The sequence below is a fragment of the Triticum aestivum genome, chromosome 4A (assembly GCF_018294505.1).
Source record: "Triticum aestivum cultivar Chinese Spring chromosome 4A, IWGSC CS RefSeq v2.1, whole genome shotgun sequence".
NCBI lineage: Eukaryota > Viridiplantae > Streptophyta > Magnoliopsida > Poales > Poaceae > Triticum > Triticum aestivum.
In genome coordinates, this window is record NC_057803.1 from 85,951,044 (window position 1) to 85,969,558 (window position 18,515).

At 45.7% G+C, this 18,515-nt stretch overlaps 2 protein-coding genes across 2 annotated transcripts; both read right to left on the reverse strand.

The window, feature by feature from the left end:
* Positions 1-819: 819 nt before the first annotated feature.
* On the reverse strand, positions 820-2,406 carry LOC123085308 (uncharacterized). Its single transcript, XM_044506929.1, has one exon. The coding sequence runs from the start codon at positions 1,994-1,996 to the stop codon at positions 1,007-1,009; it is 990 nt and encodes a 329-aa protein (XP_044362864.1). The 5' UTR covers positions 1,997-2,406; the 3' UTR covers positions 820-1,006.
* A 9,030-nt stretch (positions 2,407-11,436) lies between these two features.
* LOC123085309 (probable mitochondrial import inner membrane translocase subunit TIM21) lies at positions 11,437-17,126 on the reverse strand. The gene is made up of 7 exons (XM_044506931.1): positions 16,893-17,126; positions 16,352-16,370; positions 14,973-15,121; positions 13,904-14,082; positions 12,577-12,625; positions 12,365-12,484; positions 11,437-11,942 (listed from the first exon to the last, which is right to left on the reverse strand). The coding sequence occupies exons 1-7, from the start codon at positions 17,007-17,009 to the stop codon at positions 11,784-11,786; spliced, it is 792 nt and encodes a 263-aa protein (XP_044362866.1). The 5' UTR covers positions 17,010-17,126; the 3' UTR covers positions 11,437-11,783.
* Between the last annotated feature and the right edge of the window lie 1,389 nt (positions 17,127-18,515).

The window sequence follows — 18,515 nt, forward strand, 5'->3', positions numbered from 1 at the left end:
ATAGTGGGCTATGGCATTTAGCGGCGACCCTTAAAAACAGCTATTTTTGAACTATAGCGGCAAATTGTACATGAAATCATTTAGCGGCAACACCCTCAAACAGTTATAGTGGAGCTTAGCCGGCTATTTAAAATTATGAATGCAACTGGCCTTTTCTTCCCAGCAATCGCACGGTGATGATGAGGGTGAAAGGAACTTGCTCAAGAGAGATTCGAAGAAAATATGGAGTGTACGCAGCCAGGTCAAACGCTCTGGTTCACGGAGACTATATGCATATGGCCACATACTATGTGACAAGCAGTAGCACTACATTTACTGTCATTTTATTTCCACCCATTGACAAATTCTCTACTGTGATAAACAGCAGTCCTCGGTGACTCCGCGGGCGGGTGCGGCAAATTTTGGGTTCATTCCCAACTGGGTGAGACCACTTGCTCTCAAACTTATTAACTGATGATGACAAGAGAGAGAGCTCGAGTGGAACAAGTGTCAGAGATCGCAGGAAGCCTCCAAGCACTGGCTTCCAGAAGCCGCCAGCGGTTAGGTCATCGCCCGATCGCCACGGACAAGCCCCCTGAACAAGCCAGCAGGCGACATTGTTGCTGCTGGCTTGTCCTCTTCGCTTTTCTGAACCCGGCCCCATCTGCCGAATGCTCACGCTATTAACTCCGGCCGACGAGCCGATCCACCGTCGACGCACTAATGCGTGCGGCGAGGTTGAAATTACCACCAACTAAAGCGCAGCACAGCCTTTTCTTTTTCTGATTTCGAAAAATAACAAAAAACTGCAATGTGACCGACAGAAAACAGAGGAGTGGCTTGCTTCAGGGGAAATTTTTGCAGAATTTCTTGCCTTTCTTCCCATTGTGTCATGCATTGTAAATTTGTACATCAAAATGAAGAAACAAAAGGTGAACTAAGAAATGGAGGAGGAGGAGATTTGTTTCTCTTAATTTCTTGTTTTTTTTCTCTACATACAGACGGACGGGAGAAGATTTTACGGCGATCAGACGACGGCGTGGCAGAGGCTGGATTTCCACTGCGACTGCCACGACTCCACCCACGCCAAGAATCTGTACACCTTGCCGAAGACGCAGAGGAAGACGAGCCCGGCCACCAGGCTGTATGCCGCCACGCCCACGGCGCCGCCCTCCGCCGCCACCCAGCCGACGAGGTACACGGCGTCGGCCGCCACGAACACCCACCCGACGCCCTCAAGCGCCGACCGCGTCCACGCGCTCAGCCGCTCCTCGCCGTAGATCCGGCACACCATCCTGGAGCAGAGCGCGAAGATGATGGCCAGCGCCGTCTTGGACAGGCCCCGGTACCGCATCGCCGTGCCGCCGACGACCAGCGGCTCCATGCGGCAGAGGCAGGACGCGCACTCCCCGGAGAAGCGCGACCAGCGGAGCGCCTCCAGCCCCGTGTAGTAGGGCAGCACCACGGCGTCCAGGTAGAGGCTGGCGTGCAGCACGCCGGAGACCGTGGAGGCCTCCAGCACCGCGTACCGGATGTCGCCGTCGGCCTCGTTCCGGAACGCCAGCGCCGACGCCTGCAGCAGCAGCAGCAATGCCGGGCCGAGCTGGGCCAGCGGGAACACGGCGTTGACGCGCTGCCCCTTGGCCAGCGCCAGCAGCACCAGCGGGAGCAGGAACGGGCCCGAGGGGACCAGGTACTTCCGCTTGACGCCCCTCACGCCAGCGGCGCCGCTCCGGACGAGGTCGAGCACGGCGAAGGCCAGCGCGGCGACGAAGCAGTAGGCCGCGAAGGCGGCGACGAGCGCGCCGACGGCGGAGTGGTAGTCGCCCGGGTAGGAGCTGTCGCAGTAGTAGTGGTAGGGGCAGGTGACGAAGTCCGTGGTCTCCTCCAGCTGCCACCGCGTGCACTTGAGTATCTGCCTCGTCACCGCATCGCCGCCCAGCTGCTGCAGCCGCGGCGTCCACGCCGACCGCCCGGCGCCTCCCAGCAGCGGCGACAGCATCTGATCATACGACATGGCCGGCGTCTACCTAGCTTGCTCTCTCGGCGTCCGTCCCCCGGCCGACGCCGACGCCGACGCAGCTCCTGCTCCTTGGTGCTCGGCCTCTTGTCCTGTTAGCCGATACGCATTCCCGCATTTGGTGGCCGAATGATGGCTTGCTTTCAGAGGCACCTCCTCCTCCTCCTACACTCTTTTTCTCTCCTCCTTGGGTGGATGGATGGATGGATTTTTGTGTGCTGGAGTTGTAAGAAATGAGGGAGTTGGAATCGGATAGGGAAGGTTTAACTGGAGGCTCGGGGGGAACTTGACATGCCTGCCCCTGATCTGAAACTTTGAAACGGCACGCACCTCGCCATCGCCATTATTAAATGATCCTGGGTTCTCAAGATAGAGAGAGATATATGGGCTGCTGATATCATTAGCGGAGGCTTTTGTGGCGGGGGCGTTTTGGTCATGTGGCGGCGATGGTTTGCTGTCATGGTGGTTGGGCCGGGGGAGAAGAGAGAAGAGAAAGGGAGAGTAGGCGAGGCTGATGGAGGGAAGGATTGTTTGACTTCGTTTGTACTGCTGCATTGGTTGGTAGGCGAGCGAGGACGAAGACAGACATCTGGTACGTAAGTACGATTGTATAATTTTATTTTTTTTAAATGTTGGCAAGCTGCCAAATTCGTTGATCAGAAGAAGGTATTACAAGAACACCCCCAAAGGAGGAATGCATCGCATAAAGGCAAGTGCTAAAAAAAAGGAAAATAGGGCTGCTCAGTTAATTGAGAGAAACCGGGCTAAAACCAAAGCAGCGCCTAGATAAACTAAGACTAAAGCACCACAACATATACAAAAACGCCGGAAAGCCAAAACCCCACAACACACCGGGCGGGCACTCGAGCGCCTACGCTGCTACCAGAGTGCACACCGACAACCGTCGTATTGTACCGGGCTGCTACGAGCATATCCGCAAACATCGAGGACACCGGAGAGGAACGATACATCCGAAAGAGCGAGACATATGCCGCTCCGATCCCACGAGGCTAGCTGACATAGCTCGCCTGGCGCTACTTGCATACAAAGGGTGCTCTTGCTCCTCTCACCGTCGACCGACGATCCACTCCAAACGGACGCACCACCAATGCTCCATGCTCACCAAGACGCTGCCCGCTCCAGATCCACCACACCACCACCAACCAGATGCTTCCAACACCAGACTTGACTCCAAGGCAATGCTTCCAACAAAGTAATGACGCCAAAGACGCCACCATTGCACACGGTTTTCACCGGGAGACAAGAACACGGAGCAGGGAGAGGTGTCGGACCCCCTTGATGGCACCTCCAACAAGGGAAATCACACCCGAAGGCGTCATTTGCCATCAGCTCAAACCAGAGTCGAGCATGACTTTCGTCAGGGAAACCGAGCACCTATGCTGCGACGACTTCGCAAACACACCACCACCAAACCGGAGCTGCGCCACTTGCTGCACCGCACAAAACTAGCCGGAGCACTGCCGGCGACACAAGCCTAGAGCGTCCCGAAGGCACAGCCCAGACCACGCCACCCCAGACCACCATCCCGACATGGAGCTACCACAGTCCGCTTGGAGTCAGTCGCCGTCCGAGCCACCTCCGGCCGCCATAGCGCCAGATCTGACCTATAGGGCCCGTCAGATCCGGCCGCTCAGGCCAGAGGCCACCAGCTAGGGGAGCCCGCGTCCCCCAGCATCACCCTGCGACGACGACGCGCACGTCCGCGCTGCCCCTGGGCATCCCCGCAGCAGTGACCGCGCCCAACCCCATCGACACGCAGCCAAGGGCGCGCGGGCGTTGGACAAGCACGTAGCCAGGCGCCTCCACCGCGCAGCCACGGACGCGAAACGCGCGGATCCGGGCGCGCAACCACAGATCCCAGGCTCCAGCAAGCGCCGGCGGATCTCGATGGACGCGCAGATGCAACCCCTCTCGACGCGCCAGACTAGACAGGGATAGCGCCCCGCCGCCGCCTTCCTCGGGGCCGGCCCGGGCTTCGCCGGCGGGCGCCCTCTGGCGACGACGAGAGAGGTGGGGGAGGGGGCGGGGACTGTGGCGGCGCTAGGGTTTCTACCCCCGTGTCGCCAGAGCTAGGCGACACGGGGGTCGGGCGGGGGTCTCCCGGGTCAGTAGTAATAAGCAGTACTAGCACCATACGATTGTATAATTTGGTGTACACGTTGCAGTACCAGCTGTCTGTTAGCGGTAGTTCAAGTTTGTTGGGGGCTCGTATTTGGTTTGAGTTTTGTCAAAGTACGCAGTTTGTTGGGGTGTTTGGTGAGAATATGGGGCTGGCTGGTTCAGCAATACTAGTCCCTCCGTTACTAAATATTTATCTTTTTAAAGATTTAAAATAGACTATCACATACGGATGTATATAAACATATTTTAAAGTGTAAATTCACTCATTTTGTTTTGTATGTAGTTATTTGTTAAAATCTTTAGAAAGATAAATATTTAAAAACGGAGGGAGTAGTTTACATGCATCATTGGGCATGCATGATTAGCGATGGATCGATTCAGCATCTAGCTAGCTACTTCGTCTTGCATGCACACGTTAGTGTTTTTTTTTTCTTTTTGACCTTGTAGTTGTTCATCAGCTTATAAAAGGTGAGTTGGTATCATGGTATGGATGCTCTGCTTCTTCGTGTTAGAAGAGTTTTTTTTTCTTTTCTTTTCTTTTTTTACATTACACGGCAGAGAAATGATGGTGCTATCATTCAGGGCTCCATGGCATCATCGATCAGGATCATTGTATCTAAAAAGAAAGGCATCATGAGGATAATATCTATATCTTTTATCCACCGGTGTGCAGGACGACTTATTTGTCTCTGCTGGAATTATTTGGTGGTAGGTGTCCACAACTCAGACAGCCAGGTAGGCCATGATCCTCCCCTATCTTTCCCTAGACTGGAGGAAGGAGGAGGGTCGTGGCGTCCCAGTCTAACGTTTGTGCTCCGCATGTCTGTCTCTCTCTGGTAAAACGACCGCTGCTGGTGAAAAACTTTTCTGAAAGCGGTCATGTGAGGCAGCGCTGAACGCTGAACGAAGGCTACAATATTGATATCTCCACATGACCATATAGAATAGGTCACCAACTCCTCAATTGGATATAGTCGTGTGGGCATGCATCATGTGGAAAGGTGCCGCTGCTCGTTTCATATTCACTCCCCTACAGGCTACAGGACAGCTTCGTTCCTCATCCTCTTGCCAAACATGTGCTGATGCGCCACGGAAATGGATGGATATAGGCTGGGAATGGCAGCTGCTCAGGATGTTGGGTAAATCTTTTAGATGATAATAATAATAATCTCTGCGTCCATCCAGGCTTCAAACAACAGTGATCTCAAACTTGGTGCAAGCCCAGAAATATTGGGAAAGACATTGGACCCCGTCTCTGAGAAGGACTCCATATGTTATATTGTGAAACATGTTGCTTGTGGAGGCCGTGGAGCCAAACCGAGAATGTTTCAACATCAGAAGAAGAGTCGGCTAGGCCAGCTTCTTCTTCTAGTCTATCATTAATTGGCCGAGTCTGCTCTGCATCATGCTGCAGTGGCAAGCAATCTGTGACACGAGAGCCATCTGCGCACGTCAATCCACGTAGGTGCAGAGATGCAGCAGCCCGCGCGAGTCAATATCTGCTACGGGAAAGACGCCCTTTTGAGCGACGGAGCGAGTAACCCTGGGAATTTACATGTCCGGGATCACGACATTCTGGTACCGCGAAAAACTTTTAAATTTCAGTACTGACAGACAGGATTCATTAGGATGTCTGCCTGGCTAACAACCGTAAGGTGCGAGTACCTTGCAGTTAGGCCATATATTCAAAACACGAGATGCTCAAGGGGGTCGAAGAGTTGGTGTATTTTGTTGGACATGTTAGATCATGGTTTATTTTTACTAGGACATATGCCCGTGCGTTGCAAGGGGAAGGATAAATTGGCGTCCATCTGCAAGCACAACACCTCGTGCTTCGGTACGGAGAAAATACTAATTGCCCGATCCTTGAAAACACCCACCCACGCGGTATGACATCCGGACGGTGCCACCACCGGCAGGTAGGCACACGAATCGTGGTTTAGAAAAAGTGTGGGGTCATGTTATACTCTCTTTGCAAGGTGTTATTAGACTGGTGGACCACTTGGTCTCAGTTGCACAATGATCACAAAATGAGTTCTGGTGCCGATGGTAAGGACATCTCCAATGCGAGGTAATACATACTTTGCCCTTATATAGTTTTGGACCGTAACGCACACGTTCGACCGAAATGCCTCAGACATTTTAGGACTCTCATGATATCCCTTATTTGTCCGCTTGGCTTGCGGTTAGACCATGTTTTCTCATCTCGGTATTCCACTGTCAGCCCACATTATCCAAAAAATAAGGATTATGTGTTAGAGGACCTCTTAGGAAAAATAGTTTTTTTTTGGCAATCCAAGTCAATTTAAATTCTACCGTTTGCAGCCCCGAAATCCTGGAATGCGTCCTTTTCATATAAGTTGTCTTGCAACATGCACACGTCCTTCCATCTTTTTTCATGCACAATTCCTTCCATCCTTGCATCCCATAATAATCCTCATATAGATCCTTCCCCCATTAATAGCCCACAATTCCTTTTTAGGATGCATGTAGACGTCATGCATCTCATTCCTTCTAATCATCCAATTCCTTCCATCCTTTCATGTATGGCAATATCATTGCATCCCATAAATAATCCTCAAATCCATCCTTCCTTTCATAGCCCGCAATTCCTTTTTTTTACAATGCACGTATGCAACGTCATGCACCTCATTTTCCTTTTAATTGTCCGTTCCGACCGTCTAATCCCAGACCTCATCTTAGGGCTTGTTAATTGTCTACATACCGACGTATATAAATTGGTGCGTTCTGATATACTATAGCGAGGTGGGACTATTGATTCAAAAAAGAACATTTTTTAACACAAGGAAAAGCTAGCTCGCTGGTTGCCTTCTTAGAAAGGACGGAGAGGTTGTGAGTTTGATACCTTGCCGGCGCAATAATTTTTTCCTAAGCCCACTCTCCTATTGCCGGGCTGCCACTTCAACTCGGCCCGAGGCCCACGAGAGGAGATTTAAAAACGGAACAACCTAAAAGCTGGGCCTCGGAACAGAATTTGTACCTCATATGGAAATATTCTAGTCATTTTGTTAACGTGGACTCTTGGTGTGTTGGTATGGCATGTGTCATCTCGTGTTCTGGTCGGTGGGTTCGATTCCATGACCTTTTTTTTTCTACCGGAACGAAACGTTTTATCTCTTCGCCACTTCAAAACAGTCAATTGTAAAAAACCACAGAGATCTTTAGTGCCACCTCGAATATGTTTTAAATTCAAACTAAAAACGTAAAATCACGGGAAAAGCGTATTGTGACGGTGAACCCACGGAGTCAATCCGTACTTTATTATTAAGGAAAGATTTTTCGAACCATGTGAGAGAGCTGCATGTACTCCCTCCATTCTAAAATATAGTGCGCTCGCGCTTTCCGAGGTCGAACTTTAACCATAAATTTAACGTACGAGACCGACTGCGGCGGGAGAAAAAGTTAATAATTAAAAACTTCTTTCGAATACGAATTCACTGATATAATTTTTGCTCCCGCCAATCGGTCTTGGTAGTTAAATTTACGATCAAAGTTGAAGCGCGAGGATAGAGGAAACACTACATTGTGAAATGGAGGGAGTACTTGAACTTCGATAAATGCTTGAACTTGGATAAATGCTTGAACTTCGATAAATGCTCGATAAACACTACATTTTGGATCAGTATGGTAAGGCAACGGGGCAGTGCTTGAACTTCGATAAATGCTCGATTATGTTCGGCGAAGCCTGCCCTTTTGCTGTTCAGGAGGAGGTCAGAGACGTTCTTCACGTCACTAGCTTGGTTTTTGAGGAAAAGTACCTTGGGCTTCCAACGCCGGATGGGCGTATGTCCAAGGGAAAGTTTCAAAACCTCGACATGAGCTTGACAAAGAGACTGATCCAATGGGGGGATGGGCTCCTAGGCCAGCCTGGGAGGGAGGTATTGATCAAATCTGTAGCCCAGGCCCTCCCCACATATATGATGGGAGTCTTCAAACTACCTTTTTTCGGTGTGCGATGAACTCACAAGGATGGTGCGAGCATATTATTGGGGAGCAGAAAAGGGCAAGAGAAAAGTGCACTGGAGAGCTTGGGATGATCTAATGCAACCAAAGTGCAAAGGAGGGGTTGGTTTCAGAGATTTCAGAATTTTCAATCAAGCCTTATTAGCAAGGCAGGCTTGGAGACTGATTTCCAAGCCTAATAGTCTATGTGCTCAAATTCTAAAAGCGAGATACTACCCGGACAGTAATCTTGTGGACACGGTTTTCACGGGTAACGCTTCGTCCTCCTGGCAAGCAATTAGTTATGGTCTTGAACTCTTGAAGAAAGGTCTGGTTTGGAGAGTTGGGAATGGAAGGAGTATTCGTGTATGGCGTGACAATTGGATCCCTAGACCATACTCCTACAAACCTATTTCTGCAAGAGGAAGATGCAGGTATCACTTTGTCTCAGATTTGCTTAATGATAATGGTTCCTGGAAGACCGATTTACTGCAGCAATTTTTTGTGCCCGCGGATGTGTTTGAAATCTTAAAGATTAGGGCCTCGCCGAGATTGGAGGAGAATACCTTGGCTTGGGGTTCAGGAAAATTTGGCTTATTCTCTGTTAAAAGTGCATATCATTTCGGCTTTGAGGAGGCCTTCATGGACAGCGCCACGGGTTCTAGCTCGAGGCCGGATGGACGTCGTGATTGTTGGAAACTCATTTGGTCCGCCGATGTTCCTCCCTCAGTTCGTAACTTTGCATGGCGAGCTGCTACTGAATCATTTCCTACGTGGAATAATAAGCACAAAAGAGGGCTTGAGGTAAATGACTTGTGTCCGGTATGTTCTGTGGAAACTGAGGACTCATTTCATGCTCTTTGTCGCTGTACATTATCATGTGTGCTCTATGATATCATGTCGGAAGTCTGGCCTTTACCAAACCTATCTTCCTTCCAGTCCTCCGGTCATGAATGGCTGCTGCAAATGCTCTCTAAATTGCAGGACATTGAACGGTCCATGCTGCTAATGACTCTGTGGAGGGCGTGGCATATACGCAATGAGATTGTTCACAACAAAGCCCCGCCACCCATGGAAGTTTCACGCAGATTTTTGACGAGCTACCTGGACTCTATCATTGGCATAAAGTCTAATCTTGGTGCTGAATCGTTCAAAGGAAAATCCCTGATATTATATGGAGCAACTCGGCCTCTTATGGACAAAAGTGCAGACCCTAAGTGGGCTGCTCCTAGCGTTGGATTTGTCAAGTTAAACACTGACGGTTCCTTTGCTGAGGATGGCTCGGCTGGTGCAGGTATGGTGTTAAGGGATGAGAGGGGTGCCATCATCTTCTCTTCCCGTAGGCAATTGTTTCACTGTCGGGACGCACTCGAAGCTGAGCTATGTGCATGCATGGAAGGTTTATCATTTTCTATCCAGAGAAGCGACTTGCCTGTGCAGGTTGAGATGGACTCCCTAATGGCAGTAAAATTGATTCAAGCTTTAGATATTGATAGATCGGTCTACTCATCCATCATCAAGGAGATTAGATATCTTTTGTCCCTTCGTGATTTTTGTATTACTCATGTTAATCGTAGCCAAAATAAAGTTAGTGATAGTTTAGCATATTTTGCTCGTAGCGAGGGTAGAACCATGACTTGGCTTGATTCGGGACCTCCAGATGCTTTGGAGTTGGCAGCGATGGATTGTAAGGACTTGATGCTTTGAGTAATACAAATTTCTACCCGCAAAAAAAAAAGGAATGAAGGGAGTACTATATTATACTGTATTAAAGAGAGAGAAGGATACAACATGACCAGCCTAGATTATGGTTTATTAAACTTCTACAGTATAATTTTGTACACCAAAATAAAAAGGCATCATATTTTATATTTTTGAACGTTTCTCTCTGGATTTTTGCTAGCAAGGGCGCATTTTAGCCAGATTTATTTTTATATATTCTTATAAAAGCCGCTCGATTCTTGTCAGACACCCGCGGCATCAACCTTATCCCTGACACGAATATTTTCTTTGCTACCTGTTTCAAAAAAAAAAAAAAACTTTGCTACTCCTGCACCAGGTAGGAAACGCAATTGCCTCTCCACGCATGGTGAAAGTGCGTGCCCTTTCCGGGTCGGCGACGGGAGGGAATCGACAACACGATCATGCATCTACAGGGAAGATATGAGGCCTGAAAGATACGTCCACTTGATGCTTTATTGGGGGCAGGTGAATCTCAAGGGCCTACCACTACCATGCATGTACGTGGTACAGCTTTTGCACCAAATCAGGGGAGGGACGCTGATCCAACAGATGAAAGCAACGCCGGCAACAGCAACATCGGCAGAGGCTTGCACCGTTGAAGCAACCGGAGGCCCCTACGGTGACCGGTGAGAGAGATTTGTCTGGTAGGACGTAGGAGCAGGAGGACAAGAGGGAGGGCGGGGCGAGGACGCCCGGGGCAATGAGTTTGGTTTGAGAATGGCTCTGGTCCATGTGTAGGTAGGGTGGAATCATGAGGTGACTGAACCTCCAAAAGTCTTGACATCCCTGCGCCAAAAAGTCCTAAAGGGGTGGGTGATCTGCGCCAGGATTTATGTGATCTCACTGTGGATGGTTGATGGCACGTAAGATATAGATATGGGGTGTCGAGGGCCACGAGTGGACTCATGGTTGGGAGAGAGTAATAGGCATGATCATGCAGGGTTTGATACTCGCAGGAAAGGCTCTGCAAAGTACTGCACGCCGTTATTTTAAGGGAAACAAAGTGTAGCATGCCACTTTCGGGGACTGATTATATGTTCCCCGTTGGAGGTGCTCTAGGATAATGCCCGTTGCTCCCCTGATCCATCACCCCTTTTTGTTGCTAATAAAATACTACTAGTATGACAGTGTGGCTCCCCTCGCATCCTTCCAAGCTCATCCTCCTCATCGGCCGTAGCAGCCGCTAACGAGATGGATCGAGAAGGCGTGGGAGGGGGCAAAGTGATGAATTCAAACCCAGCAACCAAACATTTTGGTAAAAAGGCATCGAACTATAGAATATCTGATGAACAAGATTATCTATCAGGAACCACAAACAAAGAACAATCACCTCACCTAATTGATCCCAACGTTTGATAGTGATAACTAAAATTATTGTTGACGAAAATTCACAAAGGAAATCATGTTTATAACTAACTAGAAGTAGTTGCAAGTACCATCGCCATCCCCGAAGAAAATGCAATGACATGTTCTAAATTAGTCAAAGAAGAATCTATCCATACAATTAGGGTCATGCTTCGAAACATTTCTTTCCAGAATAATTTAATTCTACAACTACTCCAATCATAGAAAGAGCATTGGACATCATGTGCTATAAACCCTTTTACAGTAGGTAGCACATGCAAGTCTAGACAATATAACATGACGTCGGGTGAGTACACGCAAGGAAAACATCCACAAGAACGTCCAGTGATCAGGCATCATTGTTCTAAAAAAATTGTACTGCACTAGTAATAAAAATGTATAGAAGAGACCCGGGCCATCAACCAAATTTTTTTGGGGGTCATGGCCCATGTCCCAAAAATGTGTACTCTGTCACACCTAACCCAAAGAGGTTCGCCACAGCTCTACCTGAAGAGGTGGCGACCCGCGTCCTGCTACCCAGTTCCTCGACCCATATTACCAAGGTTCCTAGCAACTATTGTCTCATGCATCCTTACGCTGGTATGTAAGATTCTAACATTACTTGTCCCTGTAGCGGTGCTGTAAACTCAACAAGAAGGTACATGAACTTCCATGTCCTGTCAGAGTTATCTTTGAACATCTCTGAATATACCTTTCCAGCTCCATGCGGACCTCGGATGTAAAAGTTGACCTGAAATGATACATGTATGTCGATTCAAGTGACCAATAATCAAGTTTGAAGGCTTGCAATGCAACTATGGAAACTCTTATAAAATGGCATCCTAGTGTTCCTTTCCACTGTAGCAAAGCATCATCTGAATTCTAAAAGGCATATATAAAACTTGCAAGAAGCCATTACACGACAACAAAAAAAGAAGCATGTTGGATTTCATCTTAATTTCTGTCGCTGTGTTATCATTCGCAAGCTTGATCCTGGTTAAGGAAGTTGCTGGCTCATTGCCATATACCGCTAAGAAACAGTCAAAGTTCAAGTTGCAGCCCCCTACAGTGAACTTGTATTTTTTTTTATTGAATTTGATACACTAATCTTGATGTACAAGACAACATAGAAGTCACAGCAGCAGAACAGCAGAGACAGGAATAATATAGTACCTCCACATGTTCAACACCATCCTCATCTGTCCAAACCCTGTTTGGAATACGCTGTCGAGCTGCACGGTTTCTGCTTTCATTACCATAACCAGTAATAGGGTACCCAATTCTCGCTGTAACCTGACAAAACATGTGAAATACGAAATATAATAAGAGAGGAAAACTACAATACTATGTCAGGATGAACAGAAAAAACACTAACACCCACAAACCTGACTATCACTCTGAACTCTTGCTAGAGCTTTCCCAAAGATCTTGTACCTGTAGGATGGTAACAACAACACGCGTTAAGCAATCTCACTTTCAGGTTGCACGCAAATACCACAGGCATCTTCCCGAAAAAAACCACAGATAATACGTAGCCAAAAGCAATGTGAAAAACTATGTGATGTAAAAAAGAGATTGAGGCATTCAAGCTGACAAAACATATCATTTGATGCACAAAAGAAATTCAGTAAATCTGGCAGGAGAGTATCAATCCATATACGAAAACTGACAACATGCTAAACAAAAACTTAACATCCAGGCTATAATGAGCATGAATTCTATTGTGTAAGCAGCTTCAAGGAGAAGTGTCATTAGTAAGAGTAAAAGATGCCAAGAAATGCAGGCACAAAGCTGATTGTGACACTGTAATACAGCGTAATACGAAAAGTGTGTAGATTACTAATGAACGACAGCATGATTTTCTGCAAGTTGGAACAGCTAGAACATCAACCAGGTGATAGGTAGTGGCACACAATGAAAAGGGGAAATAGCATACTTTTAAAAATATATATACCACAAGGTCCTCCAGATTTTAAATATATATAGTAGTAAAATTAGCAGACTTTTTCGCTAACAAAGTATACAATATTAACGACAGTGAATTCCTGCAGTTCAGATAGACATTGCAAGTACTCCCTCCATCCCATAATGTAAGACGTTTTTTGACATTATATGGGACGGAGGGAGCATTTTGAGATAAGAAATATTACTACATAATTTGTAAAAATGGGACAGTATTTGTTACTACCAAGGTGATGTGCAATGTGCCTTTGAAGCCAGTACCAGGTGAGGTGGCTTGGTGATACATGAAGGCTAGGAGAGCCAAGCCAAAAAAACAGTGCCATAACTTACTCCGTCACCAACTCACGAAAAATCATGGGCCCAATCATCAGTGAAATGGGGAAGGGAGAGAACAGAATGAGATCCATTTATTTAGTTGTGGCTACCACCGAGGAGAGAGGATGATGCTTAACACTGGAGAGGAAAAGAAAACTTCGCACATGCCTGACGTGGTATTTCTTAGTGGCAGTACATACTCCCTATACGCCCTTGGAAAGTACACCCTCTGTTCCAAAATGTAATACGTTTTGGCAGTTCAATTTGAACTGCCAACATGTCTTACATTTAGGAACAGAGGTAGTAACAAGTAGGTGTTCTCAAAATACCATAATGAGATATAACCAACAAGTTTCCTAAGCAAAAAATACAGTTACATACAGAATTTTGTTATTTAATGCCTTAAGTTCAATCAGAAGAATGCAAAAGGCTTACTCTTTTGGTTCAAAAATAAGCTCCTTGAAAACAGAATATCCAGCTAATGCTGCAACTCCAAGCCCCGCGAGTATTACAACACTGTAAGAAGCCCCCTCAGCAAAAGTCACTGGCTTCTCGGGTATATTATACGTAGGGGCATCGAAGGGATCTCCAACAGTTGACAAGTCTTTTTTCCCCTGAGGATAAAGAGGGCAGTGATCTATAAGCAATATAAAAATGAAATATGATTCAGCATCGGCTTGCACCGTAAGGCAAAATATTAGTTATTAAATAGGAAACATGAACAACTATTAAACCATACAAAGAGTACTTTGCTAATAATTTTCAATTTGGGTCAAGATATATACATGAACAGGGAACCTCAAAAACTAAAAATAAAAAATAAACAAGACATTAGGTGATTAATATTTCTAAGGGAAACTAAATACACAAGAAGAGAACAGACATACTCGACTCTTTTTCAATAAATAAACTCTAAACAACAGAATCGGACCATTAATTCCTACCTTGCCATCAGCCATGGAATCTGGGTTAAACAAAATGAAGATCCTAATTGGGTTATCTCATGCGAGAACATCTAGGATTCAAGACCAAAGAAGCACCTAGAAATTTATGTATACTGATACAACCAATGAGGCAGAACCTTTTCAGCGTGATTGTCCCGTTCCGACAGCATTTAAAATAGTACATACTAATCTTCAAATATTGTTTAAAACAACCCCATTACAGAGGCTAATGTATACACATTCATCAATAGTGATACAGCCACTTCCTGATGCACTGACACCTACATAATTTAATCTTATGAAAATGGAAAGAAGCTCACAGAAGCTGATGATGTATGCACAGGTGCTTAGCAGTACTGCAGAGTGCAGATGGTTACAAGGTGACACAACTAATAATTTCATATATTGTCCTTGTACAATTTATAGTAGCATGTTCAAAATATGGACAGCACTGCTCAAAACTATACCAAGAGAAGACTAAAACAAGCAGGAAAATGTACAACACGACATTGAATAATTTTAATAATCAAACACGAACAGAACTAGCTAGCATCATGTACCTCTTTGGGATTTTGGTCTGAAGCTTGTGAGGAGTAAGATGCAGATGACCTTATTAAAGAAGGAAATGTTTTGCGGTACTCCTGCATTGTCAGAGGACTAGAAGGGCTTGACTTGGTCATGTACCACCTTGAATTTTTTAAAGAGGATGCTGGAATGTTTGCCAAAAGAAAACCATGTCTGCATTAAATAGGGTCCACAGCAAAAGTGGGCATGGTACAGTAAATGACTGTTGGTCCAGATTTTCGACAACAAAGAACGGAAGAGTCAAATAGTTATTTAATACCTTTATTGGGTACCAAACATATGATAAATTTGATCAATTAAGTTTTATGTACAAAGTAAAAACGAGTATCTCAGATTTGTATTATAGCAATGGCAGAATGCTCTCAAAGAAAGGTTCCATAAAGAAGTTTAAGGAAGTTTTTTTCAGTACGTTTTCTAGTAAAATTAAGATTAAAAATTAAAGACGATGACAGTAGATATAATAATAGCAGGATATGTAATTCTATGTTTGAACATAGATAAGAGATGTTACCAAAAAAATCCTGACAGGACTTATAAAAGTGGGATAATTCTTGGCGAGAAGTGGATATAATAGCAGGGCACACAATTCTATCCAAACAATCCCTTATAAAAGATGTTAACAGAAAATAGACAAAATCCTGAGTACCACTGGCTGATGACATTTCTGGGTGGTTACTACATCAGCCATCATGTAAGTAGTGCATGTAGGGCATCCAGGTGCACGTGCAGGTGTTCAAGCCCAATGAGACACTAAGTAGAACTGTCCTCAACAAGGGAACTACTGGACAGCTATGCTTTGTAACACCATTACCTGTAGCTGGGGTCTAAAAACTGATAGTATTTAAATTGTACACATATGAATTATACTAATCTGGTATATTTCGGTAACAGCAGTTCTGCAGCCAGAACCAATAGTAGATAATGCTGAGAAACAGTATAAGTTGTAGCCTTATGGAGTATGCTGCGGATATTTGACTGTTCATGATGCTCTTCTCTTGTACTATCCAATCTCAGTTTACAAAACGTCGTTGGACAAAGTTAGTTCATGCAACGTACAAAAGGCTGGATGGCCCTTTCACAAGACCAGGACTCCGTTTAAGCATCAAATATACGAACACTCTATTATAACTGCATTGTAAAATACACTTATTTGTGAACATAATTTCATTCCAACTAAAGCAAACCAAGCGTTTTAAATTCCTTCTCACACAGCACCGACCACCAGGAACAAAAAGAATATCACAGATGAAACGGTAGCCAGAAGACCAAAAGAAATGGAATGCAGGCACATAAGAATAATTGAATTTTCATAATACAACATCATACAGCAAGCTTCAAGATCAGAGGTGAGAACCTTCAGCCTTTGCAACATCCTGGTGAAAATGTAGGTAAGAGTAAAAACAAAATCAGTCTTTGTGTACATTGCCAAAGAAGAAACCCTAAACTATCTCAGAAAAAATTATGGTATGTAAAAAAATGCTATAATGTCCTGAAGAATATATGCGCTTAGATGAAAAAAAAAATCGCGCGGGGGGGGGGGGGGGGGGGGGGGGGGGAGGGGGGGGCGCGGGTACGAGAGGAGTGCTGCTAGTTTAGAAACAAAATTTCACAGGAATCATTCACTTATTAGATAAATTACAAGCACATGCATTGCTCAAGACTACAAGTAGATGGTGTGAGCAGCAACACACCGAGGACCGATTGCTACTTCAAATCTGACACGGGTCATGCATTGGGTTGCCTTATGAGACCAAAGAAGATATTGCGGTATAGAACAAGTCCCACTTGAACCGAAGAAATCAGGAGGCAACGACAATGGCGTCGAGACCGACGTCGGCATTGCGTCGAACACCTTGAGTGGGGTATAGGGCTATCTACTCCCGTCACTGGTTTACCTTGTAGATGGCGCCGCCAAGGGGAGCGCGCGGCAGGCGACGAGCGGTGGCCTCCGCCGCGGTGGCGAGGAGGCGGCGGTTGTGGTGGTGGAGCAGCCTCATGATCCGAGCGGCCATTGATCCTTCTCCTTTGCTTGGGGGAGGGGAAGAAGAAGAACAGGCGAGATGGGGGAAAATAGGAGTATGGACTGCGGTTGGGTGTCTTTATTTTGGAGCCGTTCCATCCAATGTTCGATTATGAATCCGACGGTGAGGGACATTTTTGCAGATGCTAACTGATTTTCACGCCTGGGATAGACGTCATCCGACATTTATTAAAATGTAACCCTTAATATATAAAATTGTAAAAGAAAATAAATTTGCTAGATCCGAAAGAAATATAAGATTGTTTAGATCACTTGTTTTTAAAGAGAGTACATGCTTGGACCCATGGGTTCTGAATTTGACTCTAGGTTCAGATGATCCGCCCATTCACATAGTTTTGTGTGTGTTGCTTATCTCATGTGTTTATCATGTCATCATACTTTTTGCAAGGTGAAATGATCCACTTCTGAAACACGTTTAATAGTGTACTCCCTTTGTTGCAGACTAATTGAGGTTCTAGTCCGTTTTAAGTCAAACTTTAATAAGTTTGATCAAGTCTATATAAAAATATGTCAACATCTACAGCATCAAATTTGCTTCGATAGATTCATTATGAAACATATTTTCATAATAGATACATTTGAAATGGTTGATGTTTGTTTAACATAAAACAGTCCTAGAGATTCAGTTATTTTGAAATAGATGGAGTATATCTGTTTAACCATCAAATGTATATACGTCGGGGATCACTTCTATGTCACCGCATTTTGTTATGTACCATCGCTTCTATAGGCTAGGCCTCATTAAAAACAAAACTACCACTCGGACTCTTTCCCACCATAATACCGCACAAGCATAAAGAGCATGATCCATTGCTTTTTGGTCTATAGCCAAGGTACCAGAAGCTCTTCCCCTCAGCATGTGTCCCTGCTGCCATTGCGGATCCAGGCCCAGGGATCGACTTTACAAGTGTTGACTCCTTCATATAAGATACTTACCATCAAACCCCCACCACATCCGACACAGTTTTAATCTATTTATTTCTTTCTTGTCGACTCATATAAATCTTCATCTTGCGGTCTGGGAAGTGCACTTCTACGAGTGACAATACACATATGCAACAATCCTTGCTAATGCTACATGTGTGGTTGCTCCCAACCCGTCCGGCTATTGCTCCAGCAGCCATCATTAGTCAGGCTCATAGTGGTGCTCCTCTACCAACGTCTACTGGCTCACCATTCCTTATGTCTAATATGTTAAAGCTTAATCTCATGATACCTATCACGAAGCTAATGGCGAGCGTGCTCGTTATTGCACTACCGATCTTCCTTATCGGAATCGTTTTATGTCGAGCAAGCTTTAATCTCAAGTGGCTCTACATTGGTGGGTTATGTTTGTATTCGTTCGTTTACCAGCTATTAATCTACAATGTAATCATGTGGTGCTTTCTTAGGCATTTAGGTTCTAGCTGCAACATCGATACATCATCTTGTCATCGACCAGCTGTCAGAGCTTTAATGGGGCATCGCGGCAACGCTA

Excerpts from the sequence above, each read along its gene's own strand:
- LOC123085308 (XM_044506929.1), bottom strand. The coding sequence starts at position 1,996 with ATGTCGTATGATCAGATGCTGTCGCCGCTGCTGGGAGGCGCCGGGCGG.
- LOC123085309 (XM_044506931.1), bottom strand. The coding sequence starts at position 17,009 with ATGGCCGCTCGGATCATGAGGCTGCTCCACCACCACAACCGCCGCCTC. Across the intron at positions 12,626-13,903 it reads CTTATTTTTGAACCAAAAGA|GTACAAGATCTTTGGGAAAG; the intron begins GTAAGCCTTTTG and ends ACCATCCTACAG. Across the intron at positions 11,943-12,364 it reads ATGGTGTTGAACATGTGGAG|GTCAACTTTTACATCCGAGG; the intron begins GTACTATATTAT and ends GTATCATTTCAG.